The sequence below is a fragment of the Parasteatoda tepidariorum genome, chromosome 12 (assembly GCF_982258835.1).
Source record: "Parasteatoda tepidariorum strain Cologne lab strain chromosome 12, Ptep-v5.0, whole genome shotgun sequence".
In the NCBI taxonomy this organism is placed as follows: Eukaryota; Metazoa; Arthropoda; class Arachnida; order Araneae; family Theridiidae; genus Parasteatoda; species Parasteatoda tepidariorum.
In genome coordinates this window covers 15817578-15837341 of record NC_141766.1, presented here as the reverse complement: position 1 = coordinate 15837341, position 19764 = coordinate 15817578, and the positions used below count along the sequence as shown (strand labels likewise).

Here is a 19764-nt window from a genome sequence, read left to right as displayed (position 1 = left end):
CAATCTGCTTAGTAAATAATTAACGTGGGTAAAATGCGAGAAAATAACATGTAGTGAAAATTGCAGTTTTGTGATCAAACATGAAGAAGTGAGCTAGTACAGTTACTAGTTTTCAATTATCAAATATCTAGCAAACTATTGTTATCAACAATTACATAAATTCTGTAGTTTATTAGGAGAGATTACTTTTTCTTTTAGGTATAAATTCAGAACTATATCCTAGGGGAAGGCTGAGCAGTAGCTTGCTTGTCTCTTCTTCTGCGCCGCCGCGCATGTGCTATTTACAGCCTAGGCCATCTCAGTAATATCAGGGAACTGTGGATAAGCCCTGTAAATATATATATATATATATATATATATATATAAGCTTTGCAACAAATATCCAAACGATAAGCATACAGCTATAGTAGAATTTCAAAGCAAAATTGCTATTTTAAAAATCTTTCAATTTTCAATGATTTATTTATAAGAGAAATTGTGAACATTTTTCTCAATTAATCAGCGTGCATACTGCTACGTTAAAACATATACATTTAAGCAAAATAAAAAGAATAGTTCTATTTGACTGAACTACAAACAATAAAATATACTGTGCATAACCTGCTGTAACGATTCACCAGTAATGTTACCCAAAACAGTGACGAGAAATATTTCGGTTATTCTCTCTTATTGCTAAGCCTACAACGATAGCCTCTAAGAATATCCTCCAACTTAAATTATTTAAGATCAGGACGCGTCGTTAAAACAAAAATAATAAAATTTAAGTTTCAAAATTGAAGCATATTTGATTAAAAGTGATAAAACTAAATTAATAAATGTCAAGCACACTTACCGAATTTCGAATGTACTTTCGACTGTCAACACACACGCCATTTGCCGGCTCGCATGGAACTCTGGGAAGTGAGTTAGTTAATATGAAGTGTACTTTAAGCAACCTTAAAACAAGCTTAGGTATAAATAAAATGACTTCAACACCTCAATAAATACCTCACTCTCTTTAGTTGAAATAAGGTATATTTTTTTATACCTCATAAATACCTCAATATCGTTAGTAGAAAAAAGGTATATTTTTTATGCCTCGTAATTACCTCACTCTCGTTAGTTGAAATAAGGTTGATTTTTTTATACCTCATAAATACCTCTTTTGTTACAAGTGTAAGAGAAACAACCTCGTATACCTTAAAAATCATCTTATCAGTCTGGATGATTTGAAGTGAATTTAAAACAACCTCAAAATAAGCTTAGGTATAAATAAAATGACTTCATATACCTCAATAAATACCTTTTTATCGCTAGTTGAAATAAGGTAAAAATTTTTATACCTCAAGAATACCTCTTTTGTTACAAGTGTAAGAAAATAAACCTGGTATACCTTAAAAATCTCCTTATCAGTCTGGTTGATTTGAAGTGAATTCTAAACAACCTCAAAACAAGCTGAAGTATATATAAATCAACCTCGTGCACCTTAATTACAACCTTTACGAGGCATAATTTTTATTGCTGTTTTCTCTGCAACCTTAAATATACCTCAAATGTACCTCAAAACAACCTTAATACCTCAAAAATACCTCAAATCAACCTTAAATATACCTTAAATTTTCATAAGGGAGATGTAGTGGGTCTTGACTGACCTGAGCTTGCTGAAGTTAATGAATCAGAACTTTTACAAAAGGCCATAGTGATTTTTTCAGCTTGTCAGAAACAGATAGCACTAGTATGCTGGTTATATTTCAGGTACTTGGGACTTGAAGGCATGGCATACCTGCCAACTTTTACGCATTTGGCGTAAAATTTTATTTTTATATTTAAAGTGGTAGAAAATCTATACTATTTTTCTCTTTTATAAAATTAATTTTTGCATGATTAAAATTAATTTTTGCATGACGTATTTTTTTGCTTAAAATTGAAATTATAATTCCATTTTTATACCACTGGGAAAAACCATAATGGAAGGGATTAAAAGTTGGCAGGTATGGCATGGTATAGTTTTGGAAGAAGGTAGCTTAGGAATGTGGGGTTCAAATTGCTCAAAATGATGGTAAAACAAAGGAAAATTAGACATAAGAAGAAAAAAAATTTTTTCTTCTTTTTTGTTGATATAATCGTGTGGGCTGATAAAAAGATTATATCTTTTATTTTCCGGATTTGTAAAAAAATTTTTTTTTTCTTCATATGCCTGTAATTTTCTCTTGTTTTATCTTCATTTTGAATTTATTTTATGAGTTCTATTTACTTGCAGCTTATGCGCAATAAATGAAACTTATTGTTCTTCTTAATTTTCTTCGTGTTTTTTTTTTGTAATTATATATATATATATATATATATATATATATATATATATATATATATATATATATATATATATATATATATATATATATATATATATATATATATATATATATATATATATATATATATATATATATATATATATATATATATATATATATATATATGGGTGTCCCAAAAGGTCGTTTACAAACTTAACATGCTGGTCTGTCATATCATGATGAACAAGATTTACATAGGAACTTGTGTCCGAAAATTAAAACTGCGACCGCTAGAGGGCGATAATTGCACGAAAACGGGAGAGTGGCAAAAACAATCATTACAGGCGTGGACGTTGAAGGAGAAGGATGAATGAGTTTAGTAACGCAGAAATGGCCGACATGCATTACGTATACGGCGCCGCTGATGGAAATGGACGAGCCGCGGTACGGACGTACCTTGAGCGCTTCCTAAACAGACGTCAGCCAAGTCATGTTCTGTTTGGACGATTGCACCGCAGATTATGTGAATCAGGTGCTTTCGTAGCACGTAGCCACATCGGACGAGAACGTGCTCCACGCACACCCCTCGTAGAGGAAACCGTGCTACAAGAGTATGCCATCAACCCGCTAAGAAGTCTCCGAGAAGGCGAACGTGACTTGGGTGTAGCTTGTTCCACCATAATGCGCATACTGCACGATGACATGCAACACCCTTACCACTTCCAAAAAGTACAGGCATTGTGCGCTGACGATTATCCCAAATGCATTGCATTCTCACGCTGGTATTTGCAACAGCGGGTCGCACAGCCAGATTTTCCATCATGGATTTTGTTTTCTGATGAATCCTGCTTTACACGGGATGGTGTCGTGAACCTGCACAGCATGCACGTATGGGCGCATGAAAACCCAAGATGTACACGTGCCCATGCACATCAACAACGTTTCAGCGTAAACGTTTGGGCTGGTATTATCGGTGACATGTTGATTGGCCCTTACCTTCTACCTGAACGCCTCGACGGAAATACCTATAGCATTTTTTTAGAAAGAGTTTTGCCGGATCTGATGGGTGACGTTCCAGCCGCTACACGCGGAAACATCTGGTTTCAGCATGATGGAGCGCCTGCCCACTTTAGCTACGCTGTTCGAGAATACCTCGATAGGATTTATCCTAATCGCTGGATCGGTAGAGGCGGACCAGTCCCATGGCCGCCGCGATCCCCCGACCTGACTCCCCTGGATTTCTACCTGTGGGGACACATGAAGTCCATAGTGTACGAGACACCTGTAACAGACATGGATCTTATCGCCAGGATCGCAGAAGCGGCAGCACGTGTCCGTGACATTCCTGGCCAATTTGAACGGGTTCGTGAATCCATGCGCCAACACTGTGAAACGTGCATTGTGGCGAATGGAAGGAATTTTGAGCATTTGCTGTGATGTAATGATGTTTTATAATAAAAATCATATTAACACCGCTATCGATATCATTTTTTTTCTCCTCATCCAAACTTGCACTTATCGCCCTCTAGCGGTCTCAGTTTTAATTTTCGGACACAAGTTCCTATGTAAATCTTGTTCATCATGATATGACAGACCAGAATGTTAAGTTTGTAAACGACCTTTTGGGACACCCTGTATATAGTTAATTTGGCTTATGCTGATTTAAAATAATTCTACTTCGTTTATTTAGGAAATATTTTTAGTTTTTTTTAAGCAAAACTTTAACCTCACTTTATGATGCTAATAAGAAATTTAAAAGAATGTGTTCTGTGTGCAAATATATATTCAAAAATAAATCTTCATGCTATTATCTCATTTAAGGGTATATTTATACTAAAATTTATTGCTCTTAAATGCAGAGAGAGAGAGAGAGAGAGACATTGACTTGATAAATTAGTTTATTCTATTTGATATTTGTTTGACAATATAAGTTAAATTTTGTACCTTATCTCAACTTTTTGATAGATAACAGTTTCAGTTCTGAAAGTTATTATGCTTTTCTTATTACATTAATTGGCTTTAATTAAGAATTATTAATATCAAAACTATTATTTAAATTCAATTTTTTAAAATTCATTTTAGAAATAAAATCAGATCAACAATTATTATTTGCATTATTAAAATACTTGAAATTTATACAGATTCAAGCGTTTTTATTATTATTATGGAGAGTCAAAAATATTTTTGTCTTCTTTTCTTTAGAATAGAATTCTTTCAAAATGACAGTTTCGAAAACTGTCATTTTGAAGATATTATTTCAATCCGGAGATTTAAATAAAATTGATGAATAATCTTCATATATCATACACCTTCCAAATCTAATTCCATTGAGACACGTATCCTATTAAAAACTCATATTGTACTGATATAATTACGGAAAATTTGCCCATATCATCAATGCATTTTTAATTATCTTCTTCTACTATCTTGATTTTGTTTTTGCTGCCTTGCACATTTTGTTAATGATAAATCTTATTTACTAGGAAATCGCTCGTTTAAGAGGATTTCAATTTCATCTAGAAAACATCAGCAGGGGTTATTCCAGACTTTTTGTGAAAAGTTCATTTTCATAAAGTTGCAAAAAATCTACTCATAATTTTGTGAATTTGTTGAAATACTGATCTTTAAAGAAAAAAAAACTTGGTTCAAACTTGATGTGTATTTGAGAATTTGTGAAAACTCATAATTTTGTGGATAAGTGAAAGAAAGTTTCATTTTTCGGGAAAAGATACACAAAAAATAAATTTCTTTTTAAGGAGTATTTGTTTTGAAATTATAAATTAGATCCGTTATTAATAGAGATTTTTTTTAAAAACTGTTTTCGTAATAAAAATTTTGTAAAGTGTTCGTTTTAACGATAAACTGTTTTCTGAAGAGTTCCTTTTCACAATAAAAAAATTGCGAAAAATTCGTTAATGGACAGAAATGTCTCCAAAAATTAACCACCAACCAACCTATAGCTTTTTTTAAATTTTATTAATATCATTTTTTTCACTTTTTATAACTTCTGCTTCTCTAAAATTTAACTTAGGATTCTGAATTTTTTAACAGGAGTTAAACAGAAAAGCAGACGTTATCTAAATACAAACATTTATTGAAGAACGTTTCAAATTTTATTTTATTTAAAACTAAACGTGGAAGAAAAAAAGATAGTATGACGTCTTACGTGCATGATAAAATTCATAAAAACTATGTTAATGACTTCTAACAACTTTCAATAGAATTTTTTAAATTAAGAAAAACTTAATTTGGATTTTTATATTTAAGAAAATATTTTGGCTCCTCAAAAATATGAAATATTTATCAATTAAGCGCTAGTGTAAATTTAAGCAACATACTATACTCAAACAAATTATCCATTTTTAACTCCATAGGTTTATTAGAAGTCGAGCAACCCTGCCAGCTAGGTGAAAAAGAAAATGTTGAAATTTTTAGAGATATTTAAAATATCAGATATATTTAGTACAGATACTGAAATGTATTAGTAATTTTATGTATATGTCTGGCATCTTTTTCATACTACAATGATTATTTTAGGTTATTTTGCATAGATTTATCTAATCTGGGCATGCGCAACGCATTCGCTCTCTCGCCCAATGCGATAAAATCGTAAATTTGGTTATGTTCTGGCGAAAGTATTGGTGAATAATTTTTTCAACCGAAAAGAAAAATATATATTCTCCGTGTCCCCAATAAAAAAAGAAAGGAAAAAAAAGGTCAAAGAAAATTTTTCTGTATAAATACTTTTTTTTATTATTCAATTACAGTAATTTCCGTTAGATACGTCACATAACCAATTAGAATTATATTACGTCTAGATAATGTAGGCAAACTACAGTAAAATACGGATTACAACTCAGTGATATCAGGTATATCAGTGACACAGAGATATCACGAGACGAAATTTTTTCTACAGTTTGCGTCAATAAAATAGATTAAGTAGTAGTCAAGATGCATATTATCATCCAACTATATTTGCAGGAGATATGTTTTCTCGTGACAATAACGTGACAATAACATATGCAATAACGTGACAATAACATAATATTGATTCAGGTTTATCCTTATTACTGCTCTAGTCTAAGAAGTTATCAAAAATTAACCAAACCTAATCAACTTTCTTTTCCTCAAAGGCTATTAAACATTTAAATTTTTTTTACTCTCCAATATTCATTGCTTATGTACTCCTTCCCAACGGTAAAATTTGAATTTGTATTTTGTAAAATAATTCAATTTACAGTAAATTTGTATTTCGATCAGAAGTTTTCTATGGAAAAAACTCAATCTTTAAAAATTGTAAAGATTTGCCTTTGGTTTAGAATTTTGAAATTTGACAAGCACTTTTGATATTTGACCAATTTACTGGCTAATAATTTGAAGTCCTTAATCCTACTATTGTATATTGAATACTGACATGTTCACTGATGTATAAATATTTTACAGGTATCTATCTGATTTATATTGAATATTTATCAGATTTGCAAGGTATGTCTAATGACAGAACTATTAGTGTCACCAGGGCTGATATAGAAATCCGGGGGCTGTAGGCACAGAACTGTTGGGGCTCCCGCTGGTCGTAACTTTAAGCCACATTTATTAGTTGTTTATTTGCAAAATGCTTTTTAAGTAATTTATAATGTAAGCAAATCATTATACATACTGGAAAATTTGAGCTTAAAATTTTTCAAATTTTGTTAACTCATAATTCTAATAACAATAATTCTTAAGGAAAAACACAAACAAAAATTATTTCTAGCATTTAGAGGGGGGCAGACATTGAGTGATCCCTAGTATAAATCGTATACAAATATCTATAAAATATTTGTTTAATCAGTAGATATAATGGTAAAATATTTGACATACATTAAATAAATATTAGAAAAATATTTTGCGCATTAAATGTGGGTCATTGGTAGCATATTATATCTTATATCATATGATGACATTCGTAAGATATTTTATATCGTCTAAATTATGACGCTATATAATATTCCAAAAAGATGATGGGGGGAATATTATCTTGGAAATTTTCCCAATATTACAAGAATATTGCTAATATATATCGAATCTTACTTCACAAAATTTATATGATCAAAACGTCAGACTTTTCATGCTACTTAAAGAACGCTATTTAATTGTAATAGTGGTGATGATTTTAGTTCATTATACATTGACATTGTGAAGGAATTAATCACTCCATAGATAAATTAAGCATTGCTTTCAGTAGCGAGAACTTCAAAAAAAAATGGTGATAACTAGAAAATTACAAATTAATAAGCAGCATCTCCTTAGATAGAATCCCCTTGAAGAAATTTTGTAATTTAATAACGGTCAGACTAAGGTCAAAACACCCCAGTCCCAAGAATTTTAAAAAGGCGAGTGAATTGTTTTTAACGGAGGAGCACGGGAAGGGGTGATTTATCCATATATAATAAAATCCAAATACCAAGTCAGTTATTAAAGTTAAATTTTAAATAATTTTGACTACAGCTTTATCACCAAAAATATCGGGAGAAATTAATATAACCCTGGAAGATTTTTGTGATTAGAGAAATGAATCAACTTAAATTTAAAAATAAAATGTTGATATTCTAATAGTAGTGACTGTGAATTATTGAGTTACGCAGTTGTATTTAATTATAAAGTTAGCCGTTACATTAATTGATAAGAAAATAATAAAAGCATTTATAATCGCTTTTTTCATAAAATGTCATAAAAATTAAGTATTTGTTTTGATTTAATTAAAATTGGATTAAGAATGATTAAAATAATTAAATTTTTGAAATATATATATATATATATATATATATATATATATATATAAATAAAAAAAAATACAAGAAAATACTAAGAAAGTTAAGAAAAACAATAAGTATCATTTATTGCGCTTAAGCTGCAAGTAAACAGCACTCATTAGATAAGTTCAAAAAGAAGTTTATTGCGCTTAAGCACTATTGTATTAATATATTTTGCTTTGGCTTTATTGATACAATATCAGAAAGCACTCTGTTTTGCGGATATAATCGTGTGGGCTGAAGAAAAGATTATATCTTTTTTTTCCGGCTTTTTTTCCGGTTTTTTAATTAAAAATTCACATATTTTTTTTTTTTTTTCTTTTAAATAATATGTTGTTAGTTATTTTTTTACTTATTATTTCCCACCCCCCTTTTTTTCATATGTCTATAATTTTTCTTTGTTTTATTCTTCTTTTTGAACTTATACACTGGTTATCATAAATTAAGGAAAATTCACAAAAATCGCGATAACTCAAGAAATTACACATGGAATTTTATGAAACTTACCCACAATATACAACACATAGTAAGGTATTAAACAACATAAAAAGAAATTATCAGACATTAATAGTAGTATAGAAATTAGCACATGTATAAAATAAACAAATTGGAAGTATCGGTTTGCAATAGAAAAAGTACCTTTAATATGGAATATGATTGCCTCTAGAAGCAATACAGCACAAACAGCGATGTGTGATGCTTTCAATTATGCGGTCTATCAGTTCAATAGGAAGTGAGAGCCATTGCTCTTGTAAAGCAGTTGCAAGGGTCTGAGGGGGCGGATTGATGGCAGATACACGCCTCCCTAGAGCATCCCAAACGTGCTCGATAGGATTCAAGTCCGGGGATCGAGCTGGCCACTCCATGCGAGTAATTGTTTCCTGTTGAAGATAATCATCAACAATGCGAGCTCTGTGTGGTCTTGCATTATCGTCCTGTAACAGGAAGCAATCACCAATTGCCCCGGCATATGGGCGCACATAAGCATCAAGGATGTTGTCTCGATAAACCTGAGCATTCACGGTTCCCCTTGGAAAGACATGGAGGTATGTGCGCCCTCCTAAGGATATGCCTCCCCAAACACAGACACTGCCTCTTCCGTATGCATCTCTTTCACGGATGTTTGATGGATGATAACGGGTCCCAGGTTCTCTCCATATCAAATAACGTCTACTGTCACTTTCTAGACTAAACCTGGACTCATCCGTAAAGAGAACAGGCCTCCATTGATCTGACGTCCAGTGGACATGTTGTCGGGCCCACTGCAAACGGTCTCTCCTATGGCGTGATGTGAGCGGCACGCAAATGGCTGGTCGTCTCGCATACAGACCACCTTCGTGGAGCCTTCTGCGCACAGTTGACGTTGACACCAACCTTCCGGTGGCTGCAGCAAGAGAGGATCTAAGATGTGTCGGAGTAGCGGTTCTATTCCTGCGTGCACTTAATGTCAAATATCGGTCATCGGCACTGGTCGTAACAGTTGGCCGTCCTTGACTGAACCTCCTAGATGCCGAATCTGTGGTTTGAAATTGCCTCCAAAGTCTATGAACCACAGATGGACTCACATTTAGCCATCTGGCCACTTCTGATTGACTCTGCCCTGCCTCTAGTCTCCCGATGGCTCTCCATCGTAGTTCTTCAGGCAAATGATGCCTAGAGGTCATTATTACGAATTGGCTATCTCAGATTTTCAATGTCGCAATCACAGTAAAATTTGTGTGCTTTCTCTCAAACTTGGACTTTTATGCTCCAGGCAGATGACGTAAGCCGAGTGCAGCGCCACTAATTTGCATATTGCAATTTTACTCAGCTACTCTTAGTGGACAGCATATGCAAATTTTGCACGGTTTGGCTTACTTTTGAAAGAGTTATCGCTATTTTTGTGATTTTTCCTTAATTTATGATAACCAGTGTATATATATATATATATATATATATATATATATATATATATATATATATATATATATATATATGCGTGTGTGTGTGTATATATATATATATACATACATACATACATTACCCTAATATTACAGAAGAGACACTTTGAGTTTTTGAAATTTTAATAAATTTCTTAAGAAATACTTAAAAGATTATTTTTTAACTTTGGAGATGTTTAGTTCATGCTATTTTTCATACTTAGCAATATGATTTAAAGCTTTCAGAGGTTTGGGAGACAGACAATAAATTATTAAAGAAAACAAGTATTTTCGAGCACCCTATGATAGAAAATCAAGCATAGCTTGTAACTTGTATCGATTACTTTGTTGTTATTTTTAATAATCGCATAAAGTAAATATTTGTGGATCCATGGACATTTTATAAAAAAGAAACATTTTTTTGGCAGTGTGTTTTATTTATTTATTTATTTTATTTAACTTTATAATTATTCATTAGAATCAACTAAAATTCTTTGAGCAATTTAAAATTAATTACAAAATTGTTTATTTAAAATTTTAAAAAAAGTTCGTTAAAAACTGGTCATGCTATAATTTTTAAGGTAGTTCTTTTCTCCCGCTCATGGGCGGGAGAAATTTAAAAGCTTATTTTCTTCATTTTGTAGTGAATCGTATTTGGTAACTAATGATAAAAGTTTGATTTGAATATCTTAAAAATTCAAAAGTTTCAAGCAATTTCATAAGTAGTTTTTCTACTTTTTAAAAGAAAGCTCAAAGCGATCAGGGGTCTTGAAAAATGTAATTTTTTTTATTGAACAAGATTTATTAAAAGTGAGACCGGCTTTGTGGGGGATCATCCCCCATAAAAGTATGTTTTCTTTCCTCATGTCCTAGCATTTTGGTTTCCGGACGATTATTGTATGGTATTATCATTTGTTATTAATTTTGTCTTATAATTCAAAAAAAATTAGTGGAAAACCCCTGATCCTTTTGAATATTCTTTTAAAAAGTATTTAGTCACATTAAGTATTAATCCTTTTGAAGGCCGTGGTAAGTATCTTACCACCATGTTTTACCACTTTTAATTTAAGTTTCCATTTTTCAATAACCTCCGCTTTCTTGATGTGAGTTTGAATAAAATTGGTAACCATTTGTCACTTTTAAAAAATGTATAAAAGTTATAAAATACGTAATTCCTTTTGAAGTTTGTAGCATTTAAGGAATTTATTTTATAAATAAGGAAAAATAAAAGTCAGTAAGATCCTAATAGATCATGTTAAATATATTTACCTCCAAAAAATGGCATTTTTATAAACTAAAGGAGTTTTTTCTTTTAATATCAATTACTGTTCTTAAAACAATTTCAATTACAAAAATACTTTAATTTACCTTTACTAGAAATAAAGGGTCCATTAAAGGCTTAATTAATTAGGTATTAAGTTAAAAGTACTAAGTCACATTTTTTAAGTATTTACAAAAACTACTTTGAAAATTGCTTAAAACTTTTAAATTTTTAAGATATTCAGATTTAGTTGCCAGATAGGATTCGCTGCAAAATTAAGAAAAAATTCCCCAAACTTTTTTTCAAGCATGTACAATATAAAAGAACTACCTAAAAAATTTATATCTTGCGCATTTCTTAAAGATTTTTTTTTAAAATTTAGAACAAATTATTTTGTTAAATAATTTTGATAATTTTATAATTAGTTTAATAATTTTGTAATTAATTTTAAATTGCTCTGAAAGTTTTATTTGATTTCATATGATATTTATAAAGTTATAGCAAAAAATCTTAAAGCAAAAAAATTCGTTTTTGTAAAAAATATCCATATCTCCATAAATATTTATTCTAGGTCTACGAAATTTCATGCGGTTGTTAAAAATAACGTAGTTACAAGCTTGTTGATTGGTTTTCCTGCATAGGGTGTTAAAAAATACTTGTTTTCTTTTGTAATTTATTGTCGGTCTCCCAAACCACCGAAAGCTTTAAATCTTATTGCTAAGTATGAAAAATCGCATAAGCTAATCATCTCTAAAGTTGTAAAGTAATCCTTTAAGTAATTTTTGAGAGATTTAGAAAAAAGTTAAAAACTCAAAGTGGCTCCTCCATTACTGTAGGGTAGTGTAACATACATTTGCCTAAACTTTGAAAATAACTGTTTAATTGCATTTTCCGTGTTATTCCTTATTTATATTTTTCTGCTTTGTTTTTTGCCCATGAGAACTCATAGTGTTCTATTAAAATAATTGGAGTTGTAGCGAAATTTATATCCTAAAATGTATTTCTTGTAAATAACTTGTATTTCTCGTAATCAGGGTGGCCACAACCAGGAAAAATTTTTAAAAGTGATGACAATTGTTTCACAAAGTTGTTGGAAATCTTAAAAATCTTAATTTCACTATAATTTAAAGGTTTTTATTATTAACCCCTTGGGGACGGGTGATTCAGAAAAGCATTCGTATAAAATCAGAATCAAGCTGTAATTAACACTATGCGGTCCGCATATATTTAGTGATAAGTTTACTATGTAACCGGTTCCGTCTAACTTGCTCCGCTTTGTAAAATAGTATTTTCTAGTGGTAGCAAAATTTAAGTTACTTTTAGTTTAGTATTTTTCATTATAAGTAATTTTTTCTCCACTAAATATCAAAAATTATAAGTATGATATAAAATGCAACATTAAAGCATCAAACTACTGGTTACTATATTAAAAAGTAGGCGTAACTATCTTTCTTTAACGAATTTTACTATATAATTTGCTACCACTTTTTTAAAACTATTCCAGAAAGCGGAACAGTTGGCATCCCTGTACTCTACTGTCCCTTGACAAAATGTCACATGAATATCAGGTTGCAACGCGCGACATCTATGTGTTGTCACCGGTCACTAACGTTCGGCTTGGACATGGCACCAACGTGTTGTCACCGGCTGTTAGTGTATGGCTTGCGTATGGCACCAACGTGTTGTCACCGGCAGCTAACGTTTGGTTTTCACGTGACAACACGTTGGTGTCACCGGACATGAAAGTGTTAAATGAAAAACGGTAACTTCATTGTAGTCGTTGCTAATTTGACAAACTTACTTTGCTTTTACTTTACTTATTGTTAGTTTAATCATATATATATACAGAGATGCCAACTTGCTCCGGACACCAAATATATATTTTAAAGTGGTAGTTTATCAATTGTGATTCTTGGTTTAATAAATTCAATTTAGTAGATTTTTATCCACCACTATTTCTAAATAATTTGTAGACTTATATAATTCACCACTTTATTGTACCAATGTCGTGCTATACCTTTTAAAAAGCAAGCAAAAATAGTCAAATATATGCAAAATTTACTTTGTTGTTATTTACCGATGTTTTAATTATTTTGGCGTGTCCGGAGCAGTTGGCATCTCTGTATATAATCAATGTTAATTCAAAGTATAACTAAATAGTTTTATTTTGAACAAAGTAATGGTGAATTAAATAAATCAAACAATTATAACTCCGCCCACAAATAAACCGCTAAAGAAATACTTTGATTACCAGTTTTATCTTTTTACTCTGACTGATACGGGTTTATGCTGGCACGTATTTGTGACAGTTGTTATTGCTTAAGGCATATTTTTCCACCAGGTTTTATAATTTTTCAGACTGTGGTCGCCTTTGAAATGTAATTCCTCGGTTGACTTTGATCAATCGCCTAAAAGTAGTTTGGATGGCATTCGAGAGCTCTGTAAGAAATCAGAGTTGTGATATTGGCAAAACTGATGCAGAAGTGTTTCCATTTAGTGATTGTTCATCTTTGTGAAACTAAGTGATTTCTAACGTGACCCTTGAGCAAGCAATTTTCGTATCTTAGCAACTTTGATCAAGAAGATCTTAGCAATAGCTGCTAAATTTCTCATGATTTTATATTATTTCCATTTGTGTTAAATATAAATTTATTTATTTTACATATGATTGCGAAATTTTTATTTACTTATTTTATTGCAATTTTTTTATCAGGACATTGCTTCTTCGTGATCCGTAAGAAAATTAGAATTACTTTCCCCACCATTTACTATTACAGAGTATCAAAATGACTAATATGCAACATAGATTTGAGCAGTGAGAAAGATAATATTTCAACTCTTTAATTTACCATTTCTGGTAATAAAAAAAAATGGAAATGAAATTTAAAAAAAAAAAACTTTTAAATTGATGAAAAATTTCTGAAATTGTAGGCAAGAGACTTTGGGGTCGCAAAATTTCTCGGTAAATAAATTTTCGAAGCATTGCCTAGCAAAAATTTTTAACGTTTATTTTCTATCTGAGAACAAATAACAAAGTTATACGCTTCTTCTGAAAAAAATGGATGAACCTAACCAACGTTGTTTTTAAAACTCCACCTGCAATAAGTAGGCTAACTTTTTCAGGAAGGAAATTTCTTCAAACAGTGTGAGTCAAATTAAGTATTAACAACTAAGTTCTCGTTTTTTAATTATTTCTGCTAATAATTACTTATTAAAATTTTAAAACGATAATCTATCAATTTAAGGAGTGTTTAGCAATGGTATAACTTATAATCATAAATAATAAAGCACTTTTTTCAGCAGTTGGATGGGATACTTTAGTTTGATTTATCTCCCGATAAGGAAATATTTACAGTAATTTGTTCATAGAGGCATTTTTCAACAGAAAATATTAAACAAAGTTACTATTGGGTCACCCGGAAAGTTCATGCCAGTTTTCGAAGGGCAGAGCTCCCAAAGGACTGCAAAAAATACTCAAGTGGTAGTAAACTATCCATCAAAGCAATTTGAGGTTTTCCTTATTTCAAAACCATAATTTCAAATAATATTCATCCACTAACTAACTAATCAAGTTTTTCAGAGTACCTATCCATGAATGGATATCTGTTCTTTCATCTAAATTGAAGAATATGTGGTGGAAGGGGAGGGAGGTGCTGCATTAACATTAAGTTAAATCTCAGAATGAACAATAATTGATAAAATCAAGTCTGGGTCATACATAAAAATAAATCGCAAGTTGATACATAATAAAGGGAACAGATTGAAGATAAAGAAAAAATATTTACACTATTTACAAAAATAATATTCATCCAGTATGTATCAGACATCTATATTTGCAATAAAATTCCTAATATTTGTGGTGATTAGGAAAATTTAATGATCAATTTTCAAAAACAAGAAATATATTTTATAGTATACATTTTAAATCTTTCACTACCATCTACCACTTGAATATTTTTGGCGGACTTTTGAGAGCACCACCTATCGAAAATCGGTAAACTTTCCGGACGACCAAATATTAGGGGTAACTTTATTCTACAGGTTTCAGGATGTTTACTGAATGAGAAAGTAATGAAAGTGCATTTCAATTCTGTAACTTAGTCTTGAAATTATTTGGAGATAATAGCCTCTTGCCCTACTTTTTAATTTTATTTTATGACCGCCGTTGAACAGTCGACCCAATTTTTGGGTTTACGACAACTAATGTTCAACGCCGTAGCCTTGTGATTTTGAACCAATCCAGAAGACAAGGAAACTCCTGGATCGGTACCCCCCAGAGGTATTGATTTGTTTCTTGCCTACTTGAAACAATTTTGGTGGCGTCAATCTGTAACGCATTCTTTAAACCAATTTATGATTTCGCTTGGCCGGGATAACCTGGTTGGTAGGGCGCTGGACTCACGTTCGTGAGAATGGGAGTTCGAATCCAGTAGGCAGAAGACTCCCCGTGTAGTACATGGTGACTGGTGCTCGCTAAATTTGTCCGGTATATACCTATGGGAGTACTGAATTGGAGATAGATCGTTCTCTGGTTCAGGTCAAAATTATGATCGGTGAATGAATGTATTTCCACCATTTAACACGGACGGGATATATGGTTGAGGCAGAAGTTGAATTCCTGGCCATTGATTTCGCCGCAGGAAAACAAGAATCGCGACCTCTCTGTCTTAATGGCCAAAGACAACAACAACATGATTTTGCTTATCACTGATCAACCATGTGCAATATCACATGGCTTAAAATATTATAAATAATATAAAGTTTTTACTACATTATGAAATATTTTATTTGCTGATTTTTTTAAACTATTTACAATACATTATTTAAATTTAGAAAAATAAATATTACAAATATCACAATTTCGATAAAGAATTTTGATTCTTGATTTTTTGAGTTTTGGAATACTATAAATTGCTGAAAGACCACCATTCATAAGGAAAATGTATTAAAGGTAAAAGAGAACATGAAAATTGTAATTTTCAATTCTATTCAGTTTTTTTAAAAATTTATATCAAAATGTTTGTGGTAAACAAAGCTTGAAGTTTAAACTTTACATACTAATCTAATTAAGTTATTAGACATAACATTTCCGCATTCAAAAAGTTGTAAAATAAATGTTCAAAACCTTCCCTAAACTAGTATATATTTGTAGTGATTTTTTTAAAAATGTAACCGCGTCCGTTAAAAAGTTGCAATGTTTATGCGTAACTAGTAATTTTAAAATAAATGTTGTTGCTTTTAGTGTTTGTAGTTTTGTAATTTCATTTTAACCCCTTACCGATCGGTTAATTTTCAAGAAAACAGCCATAAAAGTGCCTATTTTTTGGCTTTTGTATTTGTATTACGTATTTGATTAAAAATATCCTATCTACAATTACTTTAAAAATATCCTGGTACTGCCATCTGGTGTGTAAAATGAGAAATAAAATGTTTTTCGGGTAAAAGAAATTAATTAGTTTTATTCTTATTGGAGCGTTACTACTGAACACTCCAGCCCGTCAATATCACGGGAGCGAGAAATAGAGGGCGAAACCTCACCTCGTCATTTTCACGGGAGTGAGAAGGAAGGGGTTGAAGTCTGGAAAATCAACTGATAAAAATATAGCATTTGTTTTAAACTTAAAAATTTTCTTTGTTAAAAGAGTCAATTCATAAATGTGAGAGATATTTTTAAATTTGAATTTAAGAAAGATGATCACAATAGATCTTTAAATTTTAGCTAAACTTGTTGGTCATACAATAAACTCCCGATCATTTGTCAGCGTTTCTATGCAGTTTAGAGAAGATTTGGAGCTCATAATCTGCAAGCTTTCCTTTCACAAAAGAAAAACTATTTTTAACACATAAAATGCTCGAAAAATACTGTAAACTACCAGTCTCAAGTCTGTAACGGACTCGGACTGAATCTGTGGATTACACACGGAATTTACTTTTTCATGGTAGTCTTGCCACCGATTATCATGTACAATCAAGAGTTTAGTACAATTTCAAAAGAATTGAAAATTTTAATTTAAGTTCTCTTCTATCCTTTAGACTAAGTTTTATATTTTTAAACTAATCACTCTGTAATTCTTCTCGTTGTCTATCAAGAACTACGATCAAGAGATTGCTCTTCAGGATGCAATCCACCTGCTTGTTATTTTTCTCACAGATTTTAAACAAGTTGTTGTTTTTCAGGTGAATTGGCACTCTCTCGCTCAGCTTTGCGCCTTTTCTCCCATCGAAGAAACCATGGTTCTGCGAGCCAAACAGAAGCTGCAGCAACTTGGGCAGAACCAAGTATGATTTGGCATATTAAATAACTGCTTGTTGTCTCCAAGACATATCCTAGTGAAGAAAAAATAAAATTAGTTACTGAAATTGCTATTTATGTCAATGTAATATGTTAACACTTTGAATACTCCGGTTATAGTAATCAGATCAGATTGAGAATAACAATTTGTCCACCTTTATCTGCTTAAATAATGAAAATGTCAGAATGAGAATTGAGTTCATTAAGAGAGAGAGAGCTTGTTTTTGAGGGCAGGTGAGATTAACACGTTCACGCCAGGAAAAGTGAAAATACTGGTACGGGAAAAGAGAAAATACTGGTAGAAGAACTATTTCAATATTAGATAATATTCAGGAGGAGTTAATCTATTCCCAACAATAACAATTCACTGTAAGGAAATTTATCACGGTGAAGAGGCAATTTAATCTAGAAATTACATCCGTTAAAAACAATTGGCAGTTATAGATTTTTATTATTCCGCAGATTTTCGGTTAATTTTGTCAACTTTTTAAAGGGCTCAACACGAATCAGCTGTAATAAAGTGGCGAATCTTATAAGACTTTGAATTATTTAGAAATAGTGGCGATCAAAATCCTTCGAATTCGAATTAAATAAACCGAGAATCATACACATACCTGCCAACTTTTACGCATTTGGCGTAAAATTTTATTTTTATATTTAAAGTGGTAGTAAATATATATTTTCTTTACTTTTAAAAACTTAATTTTTAAATGATTTTGATCACCACTATTTGTAAAAAAATTGAGCATATATATTAATATGTGTTACTACCAGGGTCGTCAGCTTAAGCTTTTTTCAAATACAGCGTATTTTTTGCTTAAAATTGAAATTTTAATTCCATTTCAATACCACTGGGAAAAATCATAATGGAAGGGATTAAAAGTTGGCAGGTATGCATACATTAACCCTTTCGCGCCGACTGTCACAAATACGTGACAGCATAAGACCGTATCAATCAGGGTAAAAATATAAAACTGGTAATCAAAGTATTTCTTTAGCAGTTTATTTGTGGGCGGAGTTATAATTGTTTGATTTATTTAATTCACCATTACTTTGTTCAAAATAAAACTATTTAGTTATACTTTGAATTAACATTGATTATATATATGTTTAAACTAACAATAATTAAAGTAAAAGCAAAGTAAGTCTGTCAAATCAGCAACGACTACATTTAAGTTACCGTTTTTTATTTAATTGCAACTTGATTCTGATTTTGCACGAATGCTTTTCTGAATCACCCGTCCCCAAGGGGTTAACAGACTACCGATCGAAAATCTATGTTAACTGTCCGGAGCAAGTAGGTATCTCTGGATTACGTAACCAAACAAACCGATCAATCTCAACAAATCACCCACTTATCAAAAACTTGTGAAAATTCTCCCCAGACGTATGCAGGCTGTCACCTGTGCTTAACACGTTGAATGCCATTGGGGTCACCGGTGATTGGCGAAGCCAAAATTATTAGAAACACACAATTCGAGTAAATTTTTAATTTTTTAATATTATTATCGTTACTAAAATGGTTTGAAGAAATTAATGCAATATAGAACACACAAAAATAGTTTTATTTACATACACAGGGATGCCAACTTGCTCCGGACAGCGAATAAATATTTTCAAGTGGTAGTTTATTAATTGTAATTCTTGGTTTAATGAATTCAATTCGGTAGATTTTTATCCACCATTATTTCTAAACAATTCGAAGGTTTATATAATTCACCACTTTTTTCAGATATGTCATGCTAAACTTTTCAAAAAACTATCAAAATCTATCTAATATTTGTAAATTTAGTTTGTAGTTATTTACCGTTGTGGTTAGATGGGCAAGCCACTTAAAATTTGCGTGGCATTCAACGGGTTAATAGAAGACCAGTATCGTATTAACATATGTGGCTCTGGATTCCTTGACTACCACAGAGGTGTCTAGATACTTTTGGCCAGATAGGGTATTTATAAGGTACAGTACCTTATAAGGCACAGTACCTGAAGATAAGGCTCAGTATCTTAACAAAGTTAAAGTTGTACATAACGGAGAAAAACAGGCATTTTTTACATCGCTTAAAAAAAATTGGTAACTCTATTATTTCATTGTTATCATTTATCTTGAACATCGAACATATTTCAATAATATCAAATTATGTATCAGGCTTTGAAATCTTTCAATTGTTGTATTTTTAAACTCATGGTTATTAAATGAATAAAAGGTCCACTTAATTTCATCACT

The 19764-nt window shown here is 31.4% G+C and overlaps 1 protein-coding gene and 1 long non-coding RNA gene across 2 annotated transcripts in view; one reads left to right on the top strand and one right to left on the bottom strand.

Annotated features, from left to right (window-relative positions):
* Window positions 1–19764, top strand: part of LOC147800958 (uncharacterized) — a 27166-nt gene extending 7402 nt beyond the window's left edge. The window contains exon 3 of the long non-coding RNA XR_015430835.1: window positions 17426–19764. This is a non-coding gene — a long non-coding RNA (uncharacterized LOC147800958). The remainder of the gene's footprint in view (window positions 1–17425) is intronic.
* Window positions 16010–19764, bottom strand: part of LOC107438134 (monocarboxylate transporter 12) — a 115712-nt gene continuing 111957 nt past the window's right edge. Inside the window, exon 4 of the mRNA XM_016050333.4 lies at window positions 16010–17575. Coding sequence (XP_015905819.1) covers window positions 17403–17575 — 173 coding nt within the window. The 3' untranslated portion in view covers window positions 16010–17402. The remainder of the gene's footprint in view (window positions 17576–19764) is intronic.